This window comes from Phasianus colchicus, chromosome 19 (assembly GCF_987193195.1).
Source record: "Phasianus colchicus chromosome 19, bPhaCol1.hap1.1, whole genome shotgun sequence".
NCBI classification, from domain to species: domain Eukaryota; kingdom Metazoa; phylum Chordata; class Aves; order Galliformes; family Phasianidae; genus Phasianus; species Phasianus colchicus.
This window is the reverse complement of record NC_143454.1, coordinates 5,606,591-5,626,960: the sequence shown is the minus strand read 5'-3', so window position 1 is coordinate 5,626,960 and position 20,370 is coordinate 5,606,591. Positions and strand designations below refer to the sequence as shown.

At 51.4% G+C, this 20,370-nt stretch overlaps 1 protein-coding gene across 7 annotated transcripts in view; it reads left to right on the top strand.

The window, feature by feature from the left end:
• Nucleotides 1-20,370, top strand: part of ASTN2 (astrotactin 2) — a 262,038-nt gene that overhangs the window by 130,198 nt on the left and 111,470 nt on the right. For 5 of the 7 annotated variants that reach the window (XM_090121266.1, XM_090121268.1, XM_090121267.1 and 2 more), the window contains 3 exons: nt 3,942-4,092; nt 12,522-12,688; nt 14,062-14,250. In XM_090121266.1, coding sequence (XP_089977392.1) covers nt 3,942-4,092; nt 12,522-12,688; nt 14,062-14,250 — 507 coding nt within the window. The other 2 variants (XM_031601586.2, XM_031601585.2) reach the window with 2 other exon arrangements.

The following is a 20,370-nucleotide window of genomic DNA, read 5'->3' as shown; positions in this document are numbered from 1 at the left end:
AACGACTGAAAAATGCCCGTGGGTACGCCGGGCTGATTGGAGAAACGCATCTCTTTACATAAAATAATAAATCTGCTCCATAGCCACACGTCGTGCGCCACGTTAGGAAATGCAGCACTTGAAGTTCAAAACTGCAAAGTCAGAGAATCATAGAACCACCAAGGTTGGAAAAGACCTCCAAGACCATCCAGTCCAACCGTATCACCAGTATTTCCCACAAGCCCACGTCCCTCTGTACAACATCTACACGTTGCTTGACCGCAAGTCCATAAGGTCAAAGCTGCCACTGCTTTTGGGGCTGCCCTGTGGCCTCCCAGCACCATGCATGCCTTCCCAGTGCAGCTCAGCTCTACCACTGTGAGGCTGTCCCTGCTGTGGGGCTGGCTTGGGATGCAAGTGATCACTTATTGCACATTTGTTGTAGTTTGGGTGTTTAACAGCGCGGCTCTGTATAAAAACAGCTGAGACTGTGCTATGATGCAGCTCGACTGGAATGGTCTGTGAGTGTCTGAAGTGCTACAAGCACTAAAAATAACTGCAAGCATCTGAAGTTGGCCACCCGACAGTGGCAAGCACCTTTAATTCGCATTGCTTGTTGCCTTGGTTCCTCAGCTTGAGCAGGAAGAAGAGAAAACACAGGGCTGTGGGCAGAGCTGGGAAACAAAGCGATGTGGGTGAGGCTTCGGGGTCTGCAGTTGTAGCTCCAGAGCAGGGAAGCCCCCAGAGGAACAGCATGGCTGCTTTAGCAGAGGGAAAGGAGATGTGAGGGGAAAGAGGAAAGGAGCAGAAAGGGTGGGAGTGGGTCTGAGAGCACATGGGGTCCTGAGAGAGTTTTGCATGGGGGAATGAAGTCCCCTGGCTCAGGTGGAACTTCAGCTTCTGGTCTGGGTAAATCTGTCCTTAGGTGAGACGTCCCATGCGCAGGGAGGAAGGCAGAAGGAATGAGAGATTAAAGGGAAAAGGGCAAAGCTTGGATGATAACAGAGCACAAGCTTAGTTCCGACTGCCATCCTTTTCTTCCTTGTTTTTCTCAGCTATGGTTAACCCTGTAAGATGCTGAAGCCTTTAACCATTAGCAGGCACTAAAAAGGGGCAGCTAAGTTGAATAACACCCACTAATCCCCTTCCAGAATGAGATGGAGAGAAGAGCCACTGTGATGCTCAGGAGCTTATTCAGAGTTGAGTACTTTGGAGGCTTTGAGAATTGCATGGTGTTGATATTTCATGAATAAATAACCCACAGCAATATTTGTCGCTGAATCTGCTTCATTAATGAGGTCCTGGAACAAAGGGGAAGGACGGAGGGCTGTGACGGGATTGAAGACAAAAGCTTTTCCGAGTGATTCAATATGCAGGTGATGGGAAGTGGCACGGGGTGGGTGCAGGAGCTGTGTGGTGATGGAGAGCGGGGCTGCTGAGCATCACGTGGACCACTTACTGTGAAATAAGTTGTCAGAAGAGCAGGTTTTACCAAGGCATGGCGTATGATCAGAGGGTTGTGATGGAGAGGAGAGTGTGTTTGACTGGTGTGTGTTGTTTGGGAGGGCTGGGGAGTTGGAGCAGGAATGCGCGTGGCTCAGAAATGTGCTTGTGGGGAGAAGCTGGCATCAGGAATGGGCTCACTCACTCCTAAGCACCCTTTTCTAGAGGACTTGATGTCCCCTTCAGGCTGGTGGGGAGCAGCCCCGTCCTCTTCCCAGCAGGCCTCCAGCTCAGGGGATGCAAGGTCCCTGTTTTCCCTCATAGGAAGCTGTAGCATCCAGGTGGGAACCCCGGGAGCACCAAAGACAGGGCTGGGGGAGATAGAGGAGCATGGGGACATTGCAACATGCACCTCCATCTGTGTTTTCCTGCCTCCTTGGGCAGCTAATACGTGAAGATGTGTAATGACTCGTTCAGGCTCACCTATGGGATCTGCTGTGCCAGGCCCCATGTCAGAGAGCAGATCCCCACTGCCCCAGGGCACGAGCAGCCATTGGTTTGGGCTTCCAGTTTGGCACCTCATCGATGTGGGCTGAGCATCTGGCCCCAGATGGGGCTGAGCTTTCCAGGTGGGTGGAGGGAGAGTTGTCACGGTTGTTGTATTTTTATTTAAAAGAGAAAATATCTATCTATGTTTACAAGCAGCACTTTTGGTTAATGAATAATATGGCCTTTCTGTTCCCTCTTTCCTCCGCCGATATGCGCACCCTGATCTAATATATTCTGCCTTTCTCACTGCCTCACTTTGGAGGAGCTGCAAATTCTAGTGGGAACAGAGTGCTAATAGAAAAGGGCCTCTAAAGACATTTGAAACATGACCAAGAAAGTACAGAGGGAGATTGAGCTCCAAATATGCTGCAAAATCTAGGAGATGGGCCAAGAGAGGGGGAATATAGGAAACGTGATCATTGAGAGGGAAAAGTTAATTGGGAAACATTAATTGGGGTGAAAATGGGCAGCACAGGCGGTGAGTCCCAGCTTCTAGAATCCAAGGAAATACGAAATCTGAACATCTGACCTGAAAACAGTGTAGGGCTTCATTATGTTGGGTTTGTCGTTGGATAATTTCGAGCCTTCGTGTTTTCAGGAGGAAACTTGGTTACACCCTAAAGGCTCAGAAAGCAGAAGGCAAAGTAAGAAAAGAGCCCTCCTGATGACTGATTTATTTTTAAAACCTCATCATTTTCCTGCCAATCTCATTACCATTTTTTTTTCAATGCCTGACTCATGGTTTTTTGAAGGCTTGTTGGTGGGGCTGCGTGCGTGAGTGTGACGGCGCAAGTCCCTCCTCCACCAGGAGCGTGGTGCTGATCCTCAGGACTGCTGAATATTCTTCTTCTGCTGTTTTCTTGCCAAGTTTTTGCATTAAAACCCCAAATCCAGAGAGGGGCGGTGGGCACTGAGTCATTGCATGGGTTTCAGGTGCCGCTGGGGGATGCTGCAGGGGAAGCTCAGAGCGCTGTGTGGCTGCCAGCACTGCCTCGTGGGTGCTTTAAGGCCACGAGGGTCAATGTTTATTTGCAGCCTTCAGTGTATAACGATCTCATAAATACCCTGCGGAGGTCAAGTCTGTCTCCATCGCTGCCTTGTCCTGTGACCTTGGGTAAATGCTTTGTCTCCTGTGTGTCTGCACTGCTGGTGAGAGGGGGACCGGATCTGGAGCCCACGGTGCGTTGCAGCAATCTGTTAACGTACACAACGTGCTTTGAAGATGAAAAATACCTTGGAGATGCTCAAAGCTCTCAATAAGCATCCGCATTCCCTTTGCCGGAACCCAGCAGAAAGAAGTGCTGGAGTGCTTTGTCACAGACAAAATCTGCTGTGTGCGCAGGGTGGAGAGGCAGGGCTGGGAGCTCCTCAAGTCTTTAAGCGGTCACTGAATTCGTTGGTGTTTGTGCTTCGTGCTTAAGGAAGAGCACAGCCGTGCCTGGGGCGTGCAGCATGGAGCTGCAGCCCACAGCCCTGGGACAGAGCCCGGGTCCCTGGCCCCACTGGCACAGGTGTCCCCAGCCACATCCCAGGAAACACTAAGCTGAGTTTGTGTGGCTTTAATTCCTATGGGGCATCCCCATGCGCTGGGTGAGGCACGGGGCTTGGGAGGCTTGGCTCAGGAGTAGCACAGCCAGGAGTTTCGCTGTTGTGGATTTACTGTTGGTTAGTATGGGGTTGGATTCACACCTGTGATGCTAATAAAGCCTCTTGTTTGCATGAAAATGGTGTAGGTGCTTTGCATACGCAGAACAGGTTGGTTTTGGTCAAGGATGTCAAAGTTACACAGTAAAGGATGTAAATACACAGCAAGAGCATAAACTCCTCACTGTCTTGACAAACTTCTTCTAGGTGGGTTTCCATCACAACGCCATGATTTCACCTCTGTGGATGATATATGGCAGTGCCATGCTGCGTGCTGCCGCTCCCTGCCCCTCCTGCTGCCTCTAACGGTGCCTTTTCTCTCCAAGGGAAGAAGCAATGCTGTCCACCTACTTTGAAACCATCAATGATTTGCTCTCCTCTTTCGGGCCGGTCCGGGATTGCTCCCGCAACAACGGCGGCTGCACCCGCAACTTCAAGTGCGTTTCGGATCGCCAGGTGGATTCAACGGGCTGCGTGGTACGTACAGCTGGGCTGGGCTGGGGGCACGCACTGCTTGCTGTCTGCAGCAATGCCCAGAGGGTGGACGTGTGCTGCCCCATCTCCTCTTGGCAGTGAATCCCAGGTGGGAAGTTTGCCTTAGGGACTTTGGGGACAGGGATTTGGGGATTGGGTTTGGCAGAGCCGAAGGGATAAGGCGGAATTTGTGCCTGCTGGGGAGGTGTGTGTGGGGCTGCCTGTTATGCCTGTAGCAGAAGGAACATCACCTGCTGTCCCAGCCCTGGTTCTGCAGGCTCAGCCCGTCCCCCCGCCGAGGCAGGAGTTAAGTGTCTCTTTATTTATTGAAGATGTTTATACACGGCAGCAGCCTGGAAAGGTCAGACTGGAGTGGTGCCGTCTCCGGGGCGGCATTTTCATTATCCCCTTCTCCAATTGCTTGTTAAGGCCATTTAGCACGACAGCCTGATGTGTCACCGGCAGCACCCGGCCCCGCAGCGCCCGCTGTCTCCTCCTTCCTATTCCTCTCCCTTTTCTGCTTTCTTTTCCCATCGTTGTTTTCTTTTGTTCTCGCCCTTACTCCTCATCAGGGAGGGGCTCGGTTTCTGGCGTATCTTTTTATTTTTTCTTTTTCCCCCTTTTTATTTTTCCACCGTCATTTTGCTCTGCAAACTAATGTGCCTCGCAGACACTGTCAGAAACAATCGGGGCTCTGATTGCCCTGTGCCTCTGGGAAGAGACGCCTCTTTTTAAAAGTCAGGATATATTAAGATAGAAATTGTCAATAAATTACAGGCCCAGCGCTCACCACGGCGGCACATGGAGAGGCAGAAATTGAAAACCACGTCACTCAGGGAAAATAGCCCCCCTGGCTTTTGTAATGGTTCAGTGGGGCTGGTTTTAAAGGGAACAAAACACATCCAGCAGGAAGGAGGGGAAATCACCTCAAGGTCCATCCTGCTCCCCAGGAGCCCAGGAATTGCAGCACTGCGAGGAAACGTGGCCATTTCTTGGGGGAAAATAAAGCATAAAGCAATGTTTCCTCCATCCAGGCTCCCCGTGGGCTGTGTATGGTACGAGATGAGGTTACAGGTGATGGGAGCTGGGTTGGTAACCCAGCTGCACCCTCGTGTCCCCTTGGCCACAGTCACTTGGTGACAGCATCTCTCCCGGTGCTGGTTTGGATGGGCTCATTTGCTGTACATTTGCAGGAATGTCAGTTAGTTTTAAAGCTGAACTGCCGTGAACTCAATTTGCCAATTTGGTGAGTGCTATGGGCAATATCGGGATGTAATTTAATTAAACTATCCCCTTTTTATAGAGTTCAGGGAGCACTCGCCTGCTAATTTTAGCACTAGGTTTTCTTCAGCTTTACTCTGGACACTGTTTCTCAAATCATGACATGTTGTTAATCTTTACCAGTCAACAGTTTATTAATTTGCTGAGGACCACAGAAGTATATAATCAGTGGTTCATCAATCAAGGCTAAATCCAACAAATGTTCCAGGCAGGTACCGAGCATAAAATATACATGTGGGCTTGTAAGCAATTAATACACAGCAGAGCTGAAGCCTCACAGCTCAACCAGGGAACAGCACAAATCTCAAAGATTTCTTACTCCTTTTATTTATAATCATCATCTGTTACCAGATCCTTTGTGCCCTTAGCACAGCTTCCAGTAATTCTGCAAGGATGGAGAATGCATTTATCTTGGGGCTTTTAGCAGCACGCTCCCTGCCACTACCAATTGCTTGGCCTTTAGAGGACATGGGTAACTGTCGGGGCAGTTGCTTGCAAGAGTTGGTTGAGGCTCTTTGGGTTTCTGAGTGAGACCCAAGCACATTGTTCTATTGAAGCCCCAGTGCATGGACCCAAGGTTCTGAGCCCACTTCCCACAGGGCTCGTTTCACCTTTCTTGTTTTGTTTTGTTTTTTTTTTTCTGTTATTTTTCCTTGTACCCAGTAGGTGGCATTCGTGCATAATGCTTTTCTGCAGTTCTTTACTTATCGGAGGCTTTTTATTGCTTGGTTAATTATAAGAAGCATGGGTTGCCATGCCACCTTGCTATGACCTTTGTTTGGAACTGTTAACTGGTGCCTTGGCTCTGAGCCCTATCTTGCAAAATAGCAGAGCAACCCCCAAACTCTGTGTCTGTTTACATCCCACTTCTTGCTGTACCCAGAGCTGCTGTCAGTCAGGGGAAGCCACAAGCACTTCCCAAAACCCCAGTGAGCATCTCTAGACCCAGTGGGTCTTGAGTGCAGCTGCGCAAGCTTCCAGGATCACAGCAAACCAGGAGGAACCGTAGGGGAGGAACAAGACAGGTTATTTATTGCTGATAGAGAAATGTGTATCACTGAGCCCTCCTTCCAGCACGTGGGTAGCTGCTCAGCCAGGAGGGAAAGGATGCAGGAGGAGGGAAAGGGCTTGACCCCTTGCATGTTGCTCGTTCATAATTTAAGTTGAAAAGCTGTGAATTGGACCTGAGGGAACGAAGGGGACACCTGCAATGTGGCTAAAACTCAGGTTTCCCCACCTGTCACTTGGCTGAGGTTTGCTCACAGATGCCAATGCTCCCATCACTCATCTCTGCCACCCCAGCAAGGTGACCATGTTGATGTGCATGGTTCCTGCACCATGCCTCATCAAGCATCATTTCAGGCTGAAGTTCTGCTACCAGAAAGGTGTTTCTAATACAAGCAGTTTGGCTACAAGCACAATATAAACTACTCTTCTTCATGGTCATGGGGTCAACCCATCAGCTAGGAGAACATTTGGCTCTACAGTGTGCAGAGGGGAGATGGTTTTTTAATTGCATTGTGGCCCACACTGTTACACCTGTGCTGTGCTTGTCCTGGCCTTTTCAGACACAGAAAGAAGAGAATTTGGCATGGTCCACACAGGCATATAAGCCTGAGCTCAGCCTGTCTGGATCTTATCCTCCTCTTTTGCTCCCTTCCACATCAAAACGAAAGGCTGCTCCTCAGCCGCTGCAAAGCACTGCAGAGAAATGGTTTAATTTAAGAGGGTAACCAATTCACAGAGAAGTGGGATTAGAAGTGAGAGAAGACCAGTGGCCTCTCTGGTCTCCTGTTGCCAGCCCAAGTCATCCTGGGGTTTCCTGAGCCCAAAGAGGGCATGGGAGCATTTGGAAATGAAGTGAGTAGGGTTGAGAACTGATGTTCCTTGGGAACTCTGGGTGTTGGGAGTTCCAGCTCCAAAAAACTGTGCAGAAATGCCCCACAGCTGCAAATTCCAGACTGTGTTGGTTCAAAACATCTCTGTCCTATGCAGGAGGGGGAAATGTTTCATTCCAGCATTATCATCTGGAGTTTTATGTCATACATTATATTATCCCAGTGTTCAACCTGAAATAAAAACAAAATAAAGCAGTGGAAACCAAAACATTTCAACCTTGTCAAAATTAAACGCTTTCCTAATTTCCCAGTGAATTTTGAGATGTAATTGATGGAATCCCATAAAGCACTTAAGCTTCATCAAATCTGCATTTTCTGACAGACAATTGTTCATTGAAAAATAAAAACTCATCCGTCCCTGCCTTAAGAGGCACCTAGCTAATTATGTGGAGATGCACAACACGCAGGGGAGGGAGATGAGGAGGAAACCATTCTCTTCTAATCCCCTTTAAGTTTAGCTGGCTCCTTGAAGCAGAAGATTACTACTTATGCATATTATGGGTGGGAGCAGAAACCCCTGGTGGTTCTGAGATGGAGGCACTGAGGTGAGCTGGAGGTCTTGGTGCTGAAAGGAGGTGACTGAGATGATGAAATCCCATCAATGCAATGGCATTCTGTAGAGGTCACCAGTTGGCATCTCTTCCTTCTGCAACACAACAGACTGGGTTGCTGTGTGTTCTGGTCACATCACACTTGGTTTGGGTCCTTGGATTTGTCTTGGATCCTGGGCTTTGGTTTGGATCCTGGGTTTTGGTTTGGGTCCTTGCCTTTGGCTTCTGTCCTTGATTTTGGCGTGTAGCTTTGTGCTTAGGCTGTTTCCTGAGGTCAGATGAATCTGTAGTTAAATTTCTGGTCTCCCAAAGGGTTCTGGTGGTGCCAGGCTCCCCTGTGTCATGGGCAGCAAGTGCCCCAGTGGGCAGGAGCTGATAGTGTGCTCCAAAATGTGCTGGCAAGGCATCCTGGGGACACACTGAGGATGTGAGCTACCACTGCACGTGCTTTGGAACCTGCAAAACAGATGGGTTTGATTTTCTGAAGCTAAAATAATGACTGACGATCTTGAGATGGAAAACGAAGCAAGGAGAAAAGAGTAGGAAGATAATGACTGTTATTTCAGCAAACGGTTGTAATGTTGCCCCTTGGGAAGGATGTTCCCTGCAGCAGGGCTCTGGGGGGGTGAGGACATTGCTGCCCAAGGAGGTGATGGATGGAAGGATGGCCCTGGAGAGAAAGGGGCACACAGAGCCCCACAGGGCCTTCAGATTCAGAGAGGCAGAAGCAGTGCAAGCCAAAGCTGTCTAAATATATATATGGACACAAAGGAATTTAATGTGTTTGTATCATTTCTGAGCTCCAACAAGCAAATAAAATACATGCCAGCGCATAGTTCAGAGCTCATTAAAACACTGGCACTTGCTGGTGCCTCAGCAGTACCTTGGATTAATGGTTTTGTTTCCCACTGGAGAGGTTCTTCAGTGCTGAGGAAGAATGTGTCTAACGAAGGTGAGTTCATTAGTGCTGTTGGACTCTTTCACACCCAGTGCTGGAGCCCCACGCTGCTCTGGGGGGTAGGAGGGAAAGCTGTGACCTCAGGATAATGGTTTGGTGCACTGCCTGGCTGTCTGTCCATCCAGTATAGAGGATCTGTTCCATTGGTGCTCTGACTATCTGAGCATGTTGTGGTTGCGTTTGGCACTGCAAATTAAACTCCCAGTGACCCCACCCCCCCCTGGGTGCAGGACTGGGTCCTCACCTCTGTGCCATGGGTGCGGGGTCCCCAGCTCGTGCCAAGTCAGGCAGAAGCAGGAGGCTGTGTGGGAGAAGTGCCTGACAAAAAGGTTGCTAATATTGAGAAAACAGAGCAGAATAATAAAAAGCACGCTTTACTCTCTACCAAAACACTTTATTAAATATTCTTTTTTCTAAATAACAGCGAAGAGGAGCGGAGCTGTGAGCAGGCAGTGCTGGGCAGAGCTGGCTCCTCTCGGGAGGAATCGCGTCGGTAATGAGACACACGTTTTGTTTCCAGTGACCCCATCGCCTGTCTCACTGCTAATGATCTTTGTAAAAGAGAAAGAAAAGGGCCTTTGCTCACTAACACAAACAATCCAGATAGATGTTTTCCTAAGCAACAGTCTTGTACGGATTGCAGCGGATGCTGGCTGCCTTTATGCTTGGAAGAGGCTGCCTCGCAGTGTGTCTGCCCTGGCTTGGCTGAGGATGGGGGCTCTGGTTGGCAGGAGGTGGCTCTGTGGTGTCACACAGTGGTGTTCTGTCACACAGTGATGTCCTGATGGGGTGACGGTGTGGGTCAGGGGGATCCCCTTTGGTTTGGGCCAGCAGTACAGCAGGTTGGGGTCTCCAAAAACACACATTTCTGCACCCGCTGCCGCTCCACGGCACCCTGGTGACATCATTTCAGAGGGAACAAAGCACACTGCTCTGAAAACCAGGTAAAAATAGCGTGTTCTTATTCAGCATCTGTGCTACCTGTGTATGCTTGGAGTCTGTTTTGCTGACAGCAGTGACAAAGAGCAGGACCTCAGGCTCTGCCTGGTGCGAACAAGGACAATGGGCTGATGTCCATCCATGCCATCAGCAGAGCACACACCAAGCTGACCTCGGCTCTGCCTTCCCAAATTCACTGGCAGGAGCTGGGCTGTGGCTTTGTGGCTTTGTCACATTCTGTCTGAAGGATCTTTGTTATCTGTTTGAGAATGCACAAGGAAACAAGAAGCTCGGCTTTCTTTCCAGTCCCAGGAGCAATTTTGAGAGTGAACCATCATCACAGAGAAACCAGCGCATTCATGCATGTGTATCTCAAAGGTCTTTTCTGATCTCAATGGCTCTATGATTCCTGCAGTGACCCACGTGGATCTGAAGGACACTGGAATTACATTGACACAGTGATGTCTTTGTGGCTTTCCAAAGGAATGGCAAGCTGGAGTTTCTCCCCACCTCCTCTTTCCTCTCTATAGCCAGCACCAAGCACCACTGCAAGGTTTCTGCTGCTCATATCCCCATGAAACATGGGCTGACAGGCTGGAATGAGACCCCTTGGTTCCATCATAATCACAGAATCATTTGAGTTGGAAGAGGACTTAAAAAGCCATTTGGTCCAACTCCCTGCAATGAACAGGGACACAGCTAGATCAGGGTGCTCAGCACCTGTGTCATGAGCCATGCTGATGTAACAAGGGAATCCCTGGAGCTGGTGGGTGCTGGGATCCCTTTGACTGCCTGGATCCAACAGAAAATTCAATTTCCATGCTGGCTTCCCCAATGGAACGGGGTGGGACGTGTCATCTCCGAGCGCACAGACAGAATTATTGGCTGAGTTACTTATTGATTTTCTAATCATTTTCAGACACAGCCCCCCATCCTGTGTCACTGCCAAGGCAGATCACAAATTGAACTGCAGCTGAATTGATGTGGGATTGATTAAAACTCTCAGTAATTATTGGTTCTCTGCTGCCCAAGCCAGACAAATCAATGTCAGCAATAATAGATATGGTCCTTTATAAAAGCCCAGAACACACAGAGCAAGTGCTGTTTTTGTAAGGAGCACAGGGAGGCCAGGTTGGTGCACATAGTGTTTTTCTGGGTAGTTTTGACTCTCTCAGCCTGTGGGCAAGAGCAGAGAGGCACCCAAATGGGCTCCGGAGTTCTCTGTTCTCGCAGCTGAGTATCCTGACTGCAAATCCTTTGCTTGGTGGACAGGCAGAGCTGCAGGAAGTTTCCTTGTGCCAGCTGCTCTCCATCCACTGTTTTCTCCTGGAGCTGCTGATATCCTGCAGGGGAAAACTCCCAGCCCTGGGGCTGGTTCTCACCCCCTGCATTGTGCCTGCTCGGTTTGCTTGCTGCCCCCATTTCCTTGTCCCCAAAGAGGAGCGCAGCTTTCTGTCCCCAGGGAGCCACGTTAGCAGTTGCTGGATGGCCAGGATGGGGACGGATGCAGGGATGCTTTCGTTTGCACATTTCATGCTGAGCTATTAGCATGCCATAATTAATGCATATTAGGATGCAGAGTTACAAACAGTAGCCAAGCATGATTGCTAGTGATTAAAAGCCAAACAGGGATATCCCAAGGGGTCTCCTTGAGCAGAGCAGGGTGAGGTGGGGAGGGCCCTGTGTGACCCACTAACCCAGTCCCAGGGAAAGAGCCATCACTTTGCCCTGTGGGCTGGGCAGGGTGCAGAGCTCAGCCTGCTGACTTCAGCTCCTGGCAGCTCCCACCAGCATCCCTGAAGGCACCCCAGGAAGTGCCGGGTCACACACCTGGCTTGGGAACAGGAACACTGCCATGGTACCACGTGTCCTGGTGGAGATGCATCCCTGCCAGTTTGCACAGCTCTCGTTGTACCCTGGGGCCGCAAATGCAGGGGAGACTGCAGTAGATAAGTATGATGTACACGGAGCCACAACCACACTTATCTCGATCTTGCTTCCCAGGCAGCTCAGCTGCAAAAAGCACAGATTGTTCTGAGTATCCTCTCCTCCTTCATATTTATTCCGTATATGCAGCCAGACAGCTTCCTGCTCCCAGCTCTTCGGGAGCGATGCGGGTGTTCAGAGGGGACAGGAGCTGCCTCCTTCTCCCCAAAGCACTTCCCCCACACCCTGTGCCAGCAGATTGCTACCATTGGCCCCTTCCCATGACGGCAAACACGGGGTGCAGGGGCTCCTGAACTTTTATTAATATGTACAGCCTTTTGCTCACATGGAAAATTGATTTTCTTTTTTAAGCACGAAGCATAGTGGTTTTATAACCTTTCTTCTGCTTGACAGAGGCCATTTATAACCTGCCTTCATCACTACCTGTACAAGCTCCAGTCTAACTCATCTTCAAGAAATTCCATAATGCATTTTTAATTGCGAGCTGTTCCTTGGCAAGATTTATGTATTTTCTCAAGGACTGGCCTTTTTGTTGTTGTTTGTGCGCCCGCACGTTTGGTGAGAAGGGATAAATAACGGGAGCGGAACAGAAGAGTGCTTTAATCTGGGTGACAATTTATTGATAGCATTTGCTGCCTGCTGGCTTTTATCTTCTGGGACAAGGAAAGCCAGCTGGGGAGCTGAAATTAAAACCCAGAGCCAGGTACCTGCTTGTGTGAACCAGCACTCTTCCTGCCCTCCTGAGTCACTGGGGCTGCTGTCCTGTCCTCCCCTCTCCTCCATCGCAGAGCAGTTATGGCCACATCACACAAACACAGGAACCTGGGGGTAACATCACCGTGTCCCCTCTCCCCACAGTGCCCTGAGGACCTCCGGCCCATGAAGGATGGCACCGGCTGCTATGATTACTCCAAAGGCATCGACTGCTCAGATGGCTTCAACGGCGGCTGCGAGCAGCTCTGCCTGCAGCAGACCCTCCCCCTGCCCCACGACCCCTCCTCCAGCACCATCTTCATGTTCTGCGGGTGAGTCCCCCCCCACCACGCTCCCATTTCTCACGCGGGTGCTCTCAGGAGATGGATGCCCAGCAGGAGGGCTCCTTGCAGAGCTCACTTCCAGTGGGCACCTGCTCTGCCTGCGGGGAAAAGCAAACACAGGCGATGGCAGCGGGGCGAGCAGATGCACCCCGCTCTGCTGACGGTACAGTTGGATCTGTGACTCACTGCAAACGTACTCAGAAATCGTACATTGTGTGTTGCGGGGGGGTGGGGGGGGGGGAAGGTGGAGGATTCGTTTTCTTTCTTTCTTTTTTTTTCCCCCCTGCTCTTGTGACTGTCTTAAAATAGAGCTTCATCCCTGATTTTGGCCGCGATCCTATAATCCTACGCAATGTAGCGTTTGCTCTCAGGAAAATCTCCCCTGCTGCAGGATGCTCTGAAGGCAGCGTGGTGCTTAGCAGCCTTCCCTCTGCACGGCCCCGGCAGCCGCCATCCATCAGCCACAACATCTCACCCCACTTGGGGCTGTGCATCCATTCCTGTGCCAACACCTGGCAGCGGCCTCCTCCCTGGCTTCATGGGAGGGACTGGGGTGAAGGAGGGGGAAAAGGGTCTCATGGAAAGGAGTTTCCCATGGGAGAGTGGGACAGAAGCACAGAGAGGAATGGGAAGGTGATGGTGACCTGTGGGTGCAGCACAGCTCCCCGAGGAGGAGCTGGCCATGTCAGAAAGCTGCTGTTTGGCTGGGATTTTTTTCCCCTTTTATTTTTCTCTCTTTTATTGTTATTGTTTAGCATCACGCAGCAGCTGAGTCATCAACAGAAAGCCTCCATCATGCCTGAGAGGGGGCTGGAAAGCCATATGGGCACCACCTCTGCAGGGTCAGGGAGCCTGAGAGCAGGACAGGGCCTCTGTCTGAGCCCACAGTGAGCACTGGGGCAGAGCTGGCACTTCAGACATCTGTCCCCAAGGACAGAGACCTTTTCCCTTGGTTTTGCACAATCCCTGCTTAAGGCAAGGTGTCTGTAGTTGAATCACATCTCTGCTGCCCCTCAGTTTCCCTCGCTGTGCCTGGGAGGTGAGTGCCTGCCTTACCCACACAGTGCTTGATAGCAGGAGCAAGGAACAAGGGAGCAGCCATGCTAGAGCTGCGTCCTTACAGGAGGGCACTGATGGTGAGGAAAAAGGGGAAGCAGCTCCAGATTTGGCTTTGCTCTTGGCAAAGCATCGGTGCACTGGGGGGCGCTGGGGGCTGTGGGAAGGAGTGGTGTGCTCAGTTCTGCTCGGCAGCATGGAGTGATTCCCAGGGGCTGAGGTTGAGATCCAGGTCAGGGTCAGGGGTCCAGGGTTGGGCTCTGGATGAGGTCAGGGTCCTTCTGATACAGCTCGTGGTCTTGCAGGTGTGTGGAAGAGTACAAGCTGGCCCCTGATGGCAAGTCCTGCCTCATGCTGTCCGACATCTGCGAGGGCCCCAAGTGCCTGAAGTCGGATGCCAAGTTCAACGACACACTCTTTGGGGAGATGCTGCACGGCTACAACAACAGGAGTCAACACGTCAACCAGGGCCAGGTGTTCCAGATGACTTTCAGGTACGGCCCCACTCTGCTTCTCATCCAGAGGAACATCAAGGTGGGCAGATGGGACCACGGTCTGGTGGTGCAGAGGCAGCAGCTCTGACACATTGGCCAGCAGATATTTGGGGAAGAGAGCGCGAGGGCAGCAGGCTTGCATGGTTTTCCTGTTTGTTCATCCTTCCTGCATAGGGTTTCCCTGTGCTGGTGGATGTCCCTTTGGCCAAATGCTTGGATGGACTTTTCTCTGCCTTGTTGTCCCGTTGATATATTCCATCTCCACCACATCTTGCAGTGAGTTCTGCCATGTAATCACACGTGCTGTGAAAAAGAATTGCCTTTTGCGTGTTTTCAGCCTTATGGGAGTAAATTCTGGGAGAAGCTGTGGCAGCTTCTGGCAACAAGAAACAACACTGACAAGGTGAAGTGAGATGAGTGTCATGTATCACGGGGTGTCCTCAGGCAGCATCTTTCACTGTCCCTGGGATGGAGATGTGGCACTGAAGGACACGGTCAGTGCCATGATGGGGTGGGTTGGGGTTGGACTTGGGGATCTCAGAGGTTTTTTTGAACCTTTATGACTCTGTGATCCTGGATGTCGGGATTGCAGAGAAAGGCTGCTGTGTGTTTTTTTTCAATTCTACTGAAAGTAGCCACGTTTGGAGTGGGTGCAAACCTAAGTGGACCTATGAATTTCATAGCACTTGTGCTGAGCACTGTCAGGCACTCAGCTGGGTGTGCTCAGCCCATATTCTGCCCAGACCCCACTCTTGTGCAGCATCTGCAGCACACCGAGGTTTTTGTCCTTATTCAGGCACTGAGACCTCGTTGCTGCCTGTGATTTCAGCTGAGTTGTGGGTGCTTACTGCTTCTGGCCTTGCTGCTTTGCTGGGTACTTCTTTCCCTGCTGAGTGTGAAAGTCTTCCTAGCTACGAATTCACACTGAACTCTGCCCTTTTGCTCCAGGGATGGCAGATGAATTACAGGCTCCACCAGCAGCGAGGCGTGCAGAAAGCGGCAGCCAGCAGAGTGCTGGGAGCCAACAGAGCTGCAGCCTTTGCTGGAAGTGAGAATTGACAGCACGCGAAGGCAATTTTCCCTGCAGGCTCCTCTCTCCTTTCTCTCCCTCTCTCGTGCTGCAGGTCTATGGGTCCTTCAGAGCAAAGATCTGCGGAGCTGAAATGTTTCATGAGCTCAAAGGTTGAGCGGGTGTGAGGGGTCCGTAAGCTTCCCAAATCAGGGAGCTGCCCAGCTTAGATGGGGTACCCCAACCCCAGCCCTGCGGCTCTAGCATACAGGTTTCCTGGTCAGAAAGAGCTCTTGGAGACTCATCCCTGTTTCTCAGGCCACAAGTCTTGCTTCCAAAGGGCTCCCAGCACTCTGGGGGCAATGAGAAGGGCTCACCTCCCTGCACGTCTGCATCCCTCCACAGCCTGACGTGCCGGAGGGCTCTGCGGTAGGAGCACCATTACATCATCTCCTAACAAGGGAAGAGAAGGAGGTTAATGGAGAAGAAATTATTAACTAAAAGATGTAATTTGCCTCTGATTTTCATAGATATTCAAGAACCTCTCTGAGCATTAAGACACCAGCTGTTAGAGAAGCCCTTAATTTGGTGCATTTGAAACATAGCAGGAAGCTGCCTAATACCAGGGATTAAAAGCCTGTTTCTGCAAAGTAGGAGCAAGAACCTGCTATCAGAACAAGGGGCTGAGTATTTTAGAGGGATTTATAACCGCCAGGATCCTTTAGCTATGCAGATGTGACAGTCCTCTGAATGGTGTCTGCTTCCCATGTTGCTCCATCTTCAGTGTCTTTAATAAATAGGATATTCTGGATCCGCCCGGCGTGTCAGCGTGGTGCTGGGAGGGAACCTTTGTGCTGGAGGCAGCAGTGCCTCTTGCAGAGCGTCCTGAGCAGTGCCTCTTGAGTTACAGCAGCACTTCCATCCCATCAGGGCTGGGTGGCCCCTTGGCCAGCCAACAGCCTGCAGAGATCATAGAAGCACAGAATGGCTTGGGTTGGGTGGGACTGTACAGATCACTGTGTTTCAGATCCCAAGCTGGGGGAGCGCCGCTGGCTGTTATTTTGTCTGTGGTGGTTGAGTTGCTCAGCAGACTTGTTGGAGAAGCAAGAGTAGAGGTTTCTGCTTGGAGGAGTTCTCCACAACGCTGCTGCTGTTGCTGTTTTATTGCAGGCATTTCTATTTTCTGGGCACCCTTTTCTATTTTAAGCATTTTCTTCTCTTTGGCCAAGTGCTGTGCGGTGTTCATAACTACACGGGATCAGAGCTGATCTATTCCAGTCACACCTCTGGGTTTATCCGGGAGCTCAGCACTGGCTCCAACTCACTAAAGATGAGATTAGAGCGATTTTCCCCCCTTTGCCTCCCAACGGGGCAGAGCCTGAACTCCACACGGTGCCCAAATCATCGGGGGAACGATTTTCCAAATGGATTGTTTGTTACTTCCTTATCTGCTTTGTGCCATCTCTTTGCCACAGGGGAATAGACATTTTTGTTTAAGAGATGTTTGCAGTTTCAGACTGTTGCTTTTATGCCATTAATATGTAGAAAACCCAAATTACTACCCGCAGAGCAAGCTTTGCTTGCCAGCTTACTGCTGCATGGCAAATGGGATGCTGGAGCCCACACACCTCGCCCTGCTCCCTGCCTTTCTGGCTCTTGCCCCAGAGCATCACCCTGCAAAGCAAGGAGCAGCTCCTGTCCATCTGTCGTGCCATGGGGGTCCCCCACTGAGCCCCCCTAAGCTTTGATGCATTGAAGTTCCTAGATGATGGGGCAGAAAAATGACTGAAACGGCTCCAGGGAGGAGGAGGGTACACATTTGGTGGCTGCAGTGGGGAAAGGATTGGTGGTGATGCTCCCTTGCTGCAAAACAAAATCCTGAACACTGAGTGCTTTCACATTTTCATAGCCAGGGAGGGTGGCTGTGGGGGATGCAGAGCTGCTGGGCCAAGCTGTGCCATGCCACGCAGCTTCCTGCAGCTCCATTCCCTCTGCAAACCCAATCTTGTAGCCTACAGGAACCCTGCATGGAAAACAGAGCTGTACTTCCTCACTACTCTGGAGAAGGGACAGAGAACCGCAATGTGCCCCAAGGTGGCAGGGACACGAGGGGCTGGCTGGGGGCTGCGGAGGGATGGGTGCCCATGTGTGTGTGCTGCCAGTCTGCTGCTGCTGCAGAGCCTCACTGCTGCTGCCAGGCAGCACGCCGGGTCACTGAACCGATGCAGAGAATTGTCGTAATATTGATGGGAGTTTGGCAAGTTAATTTTAAATCCGTCGCTCCTTCCCTTCTCCACTTCTCAGCCTTTAATAAACCAGCAGGGCGTGCTGGCAGCCGCATCAGGAGCTGCGTTTGGAGACACCCCCCACCCAGGGCTCGCCCAGTGCCCACCCATGGGTGCTGTGAGACCAGGTAGGCACACACAGCACCGTGGCCATGCAGGGACTGTGCTGGCACGGCCCTTTGGGAGCATCTAACAGCCCCAGCGAGGCCATCCTGCTGCCCTGCAGCACCACAGACATTAAGTGTATAACTAGTTAAATTAACGCTATTGATTTCTTTTTCTCCTCTTCGAAACCTCGGAGTGCAGCAGTTATAATTGTGCTGTTTATTATTCCCGTGCTGGCAAGCTGTGTGCCAGGCAGTGCCTGAGCGCCGTGTTTACCCATTACCCTTCAGGCCGGGATAACGGATAGATCTCTTTTCCAGTGGCTGCCTCCCATTTCATTCCTCTTTTTATTATTTGTTGCTGCAATTCCATTACCTGTTCACACTCTGAAGCCTGAGACATGCTGGTTGGAAGCAACGATGCCTCTCCAAGGCAGGTTAATGCCTCAGGTCTCGCTCCTATGGAGCTGAACCACGCCGTGCCAACCGGGGAGGGCAGCAGGGCTGTAGGGCTTCGGCAGCTTTGCGGGGCTGAGGTGGGATGCAGTGCTCTGCTCTGTGCCCCACTGCCTGCTCCCAGGGTGCAGTGATCAGGATTGGGACAGGGAGCGGTGAGGTCACTGTCCCTGGGGGTATTGCAGAACCATGGAGATGTGGCATGTGGGCATGGAGGGATGGGATGGGGTTGGATTTGGGGATCTGAGAGGTCCTTTCCATCCTTACTGGCTCTGTGATTCTGTGCCTGGCACCCACTTCAGAAGCATCCCCGCCTGTCACTGTGCGCTGCCACATGTGGTGGCATTGCTACCCCTGTCGGGCTCTTTTATTTTCCATCCCTCACCCTACTGGCCAAATCCCAGCTGCTTTCTTGTGCCCATCAATCCCTTTTCAGAGCTTGCAATGGTTGCACATAGACACATCTTACGTATTTTGAGTGCGTCTGCACTCAAAAGGATAAGCACTGAGATTTAGTCAAGTTCAAGATATAAATGACTAATGCAATTAGCACAGCACCCCATCAGTTAGCTTACTATTGCATCCTGCGTGCATCAGCCCCACTCCATTTCAAAGTTTGCATCCCACAGAGCAGAAGAACAGATTGTGCTGCTCGGAGCTGGTGTTTCCAGCAGTCTGCAGCCACATGCTTTCACACGGGGTTGTTAGCATTTTTTTTATTATTGTAGCAAAACAAAAGCGAGCCTCGTGCAAATGATACCCTATGGACAACGCAGGGGGCTGGGCAGGAGGGAGTAAATTGTTTTTAAACAATACTGATTGAGATGTCAGCAATAGGTGTGGCTTGTGTACTGCTGGCTTTCAGACTCATTCTGCACCTGGTGGGAATGGGGCTTGAGTAGTGGGGTGGATCAACTTTGGGGAGCGTGGGCACGGCTGACGCAGCTCCTGCTGTCGCATTGCCTCTCTGGGCATGTCCCTGAGCTGCTCTGCTTTGTTCCACTCTGTACCAGTAGCAGCTTAACCCAGCACAGTGTCTGTTTGCTGTTTGGCCATTGCTGGTGGAGCCCGTGCTGCAGCTCATGCCTGGCTGCCATCAGAGCTGCTGGTCCCAAGGGGTGCCATGGAGCTGCTGCCATCCCGCTCCCCTCGGCCCTGCAGCACGTCTGTGTCTGTGCAGATGTTTGTATTATCTGCAGCCGATGAAAATATTCATTATCTTGTTAGCTGCTGCGGCGAAGGAAGCTCGGATTTGCATTTTCACAGCTACTCATGCAGCGCAGAGCAGAGCCTGTCACCCACCAGCAGCACTAATTGGACAGGAGCCCTCCTGCTGCCCCTGCCCACGGGGAGCATGGCCAGGGCAGCTCCAGGAGAGGGGCTGGAAGAAGGCTGTGTGCTGGGAGGGTACTCAGTGCGGAGCTGTGGATGAGGAAAGGGTCAGAATGGGAGAGAAGGGGCACAAACCCATACAGGAGGGAAGAGACCCCAGGGCACCCTCCTGGTGCTGGCACTGCCATCCTGAGCTGCTGCAGCACCCCTCACACAGGTTGGTGAGGAGCAGCCCTGGAGGTGGCCTCGCTGACCTGTTGGCTTTCCCATTGCTGACTTTTATGATGCTAATTATAGCTGGTGTTATTGCATACTTAATCTGCTTTCTTAAGAGATGGGGTGGAGATTGGTTTTACAATAATAACAGCTCAGATTCATAGAGTGCAGTGCGTCCCAGGGGGTCCTTGCTGGCCTTATAGCCTTACAGCAGTGCAGAGAGGAATCACTCCTCTCTTCCCTGCTCTGACACAGGACACAGCTGCTCCTGGGTGTGGGGCAGCCGCACAGCTTTGAGCTGTGATAGCTGAGGCTCCCAGCACACTGTGTGCAGCTCCTTGGCAGCCGTGAATGAGGTACATCCCAGAGCAGGCTCCTGCTTGCACCATAGACACTGCTGCAGCTGCACCTCTACTCTTCATCAGTGCCAGCACATCACTGGAGCTTTCCCATCCAGGGACTACATCAGCCCACTGTGTCTCCTGGCTGCAAGCAATGCACACGACAGCACGGGGACAGCTGAGTTGAGCCAAGCTGAGCCATGCCTGCTTTCTGCCAGCAGCACAGTGGACCCAGCTCCTCATCCCCAGCCTCCAGCGATGCTTATGTGTGTGCATGGAGCCTCCCGTGGGCTGCTGAGCTCTATAACCATTTCCTTGAGACAGGAGCTTGGGGTATTTGTGCCATCTCATTGTCCCTGTGTGGATTGGAGGAGCTG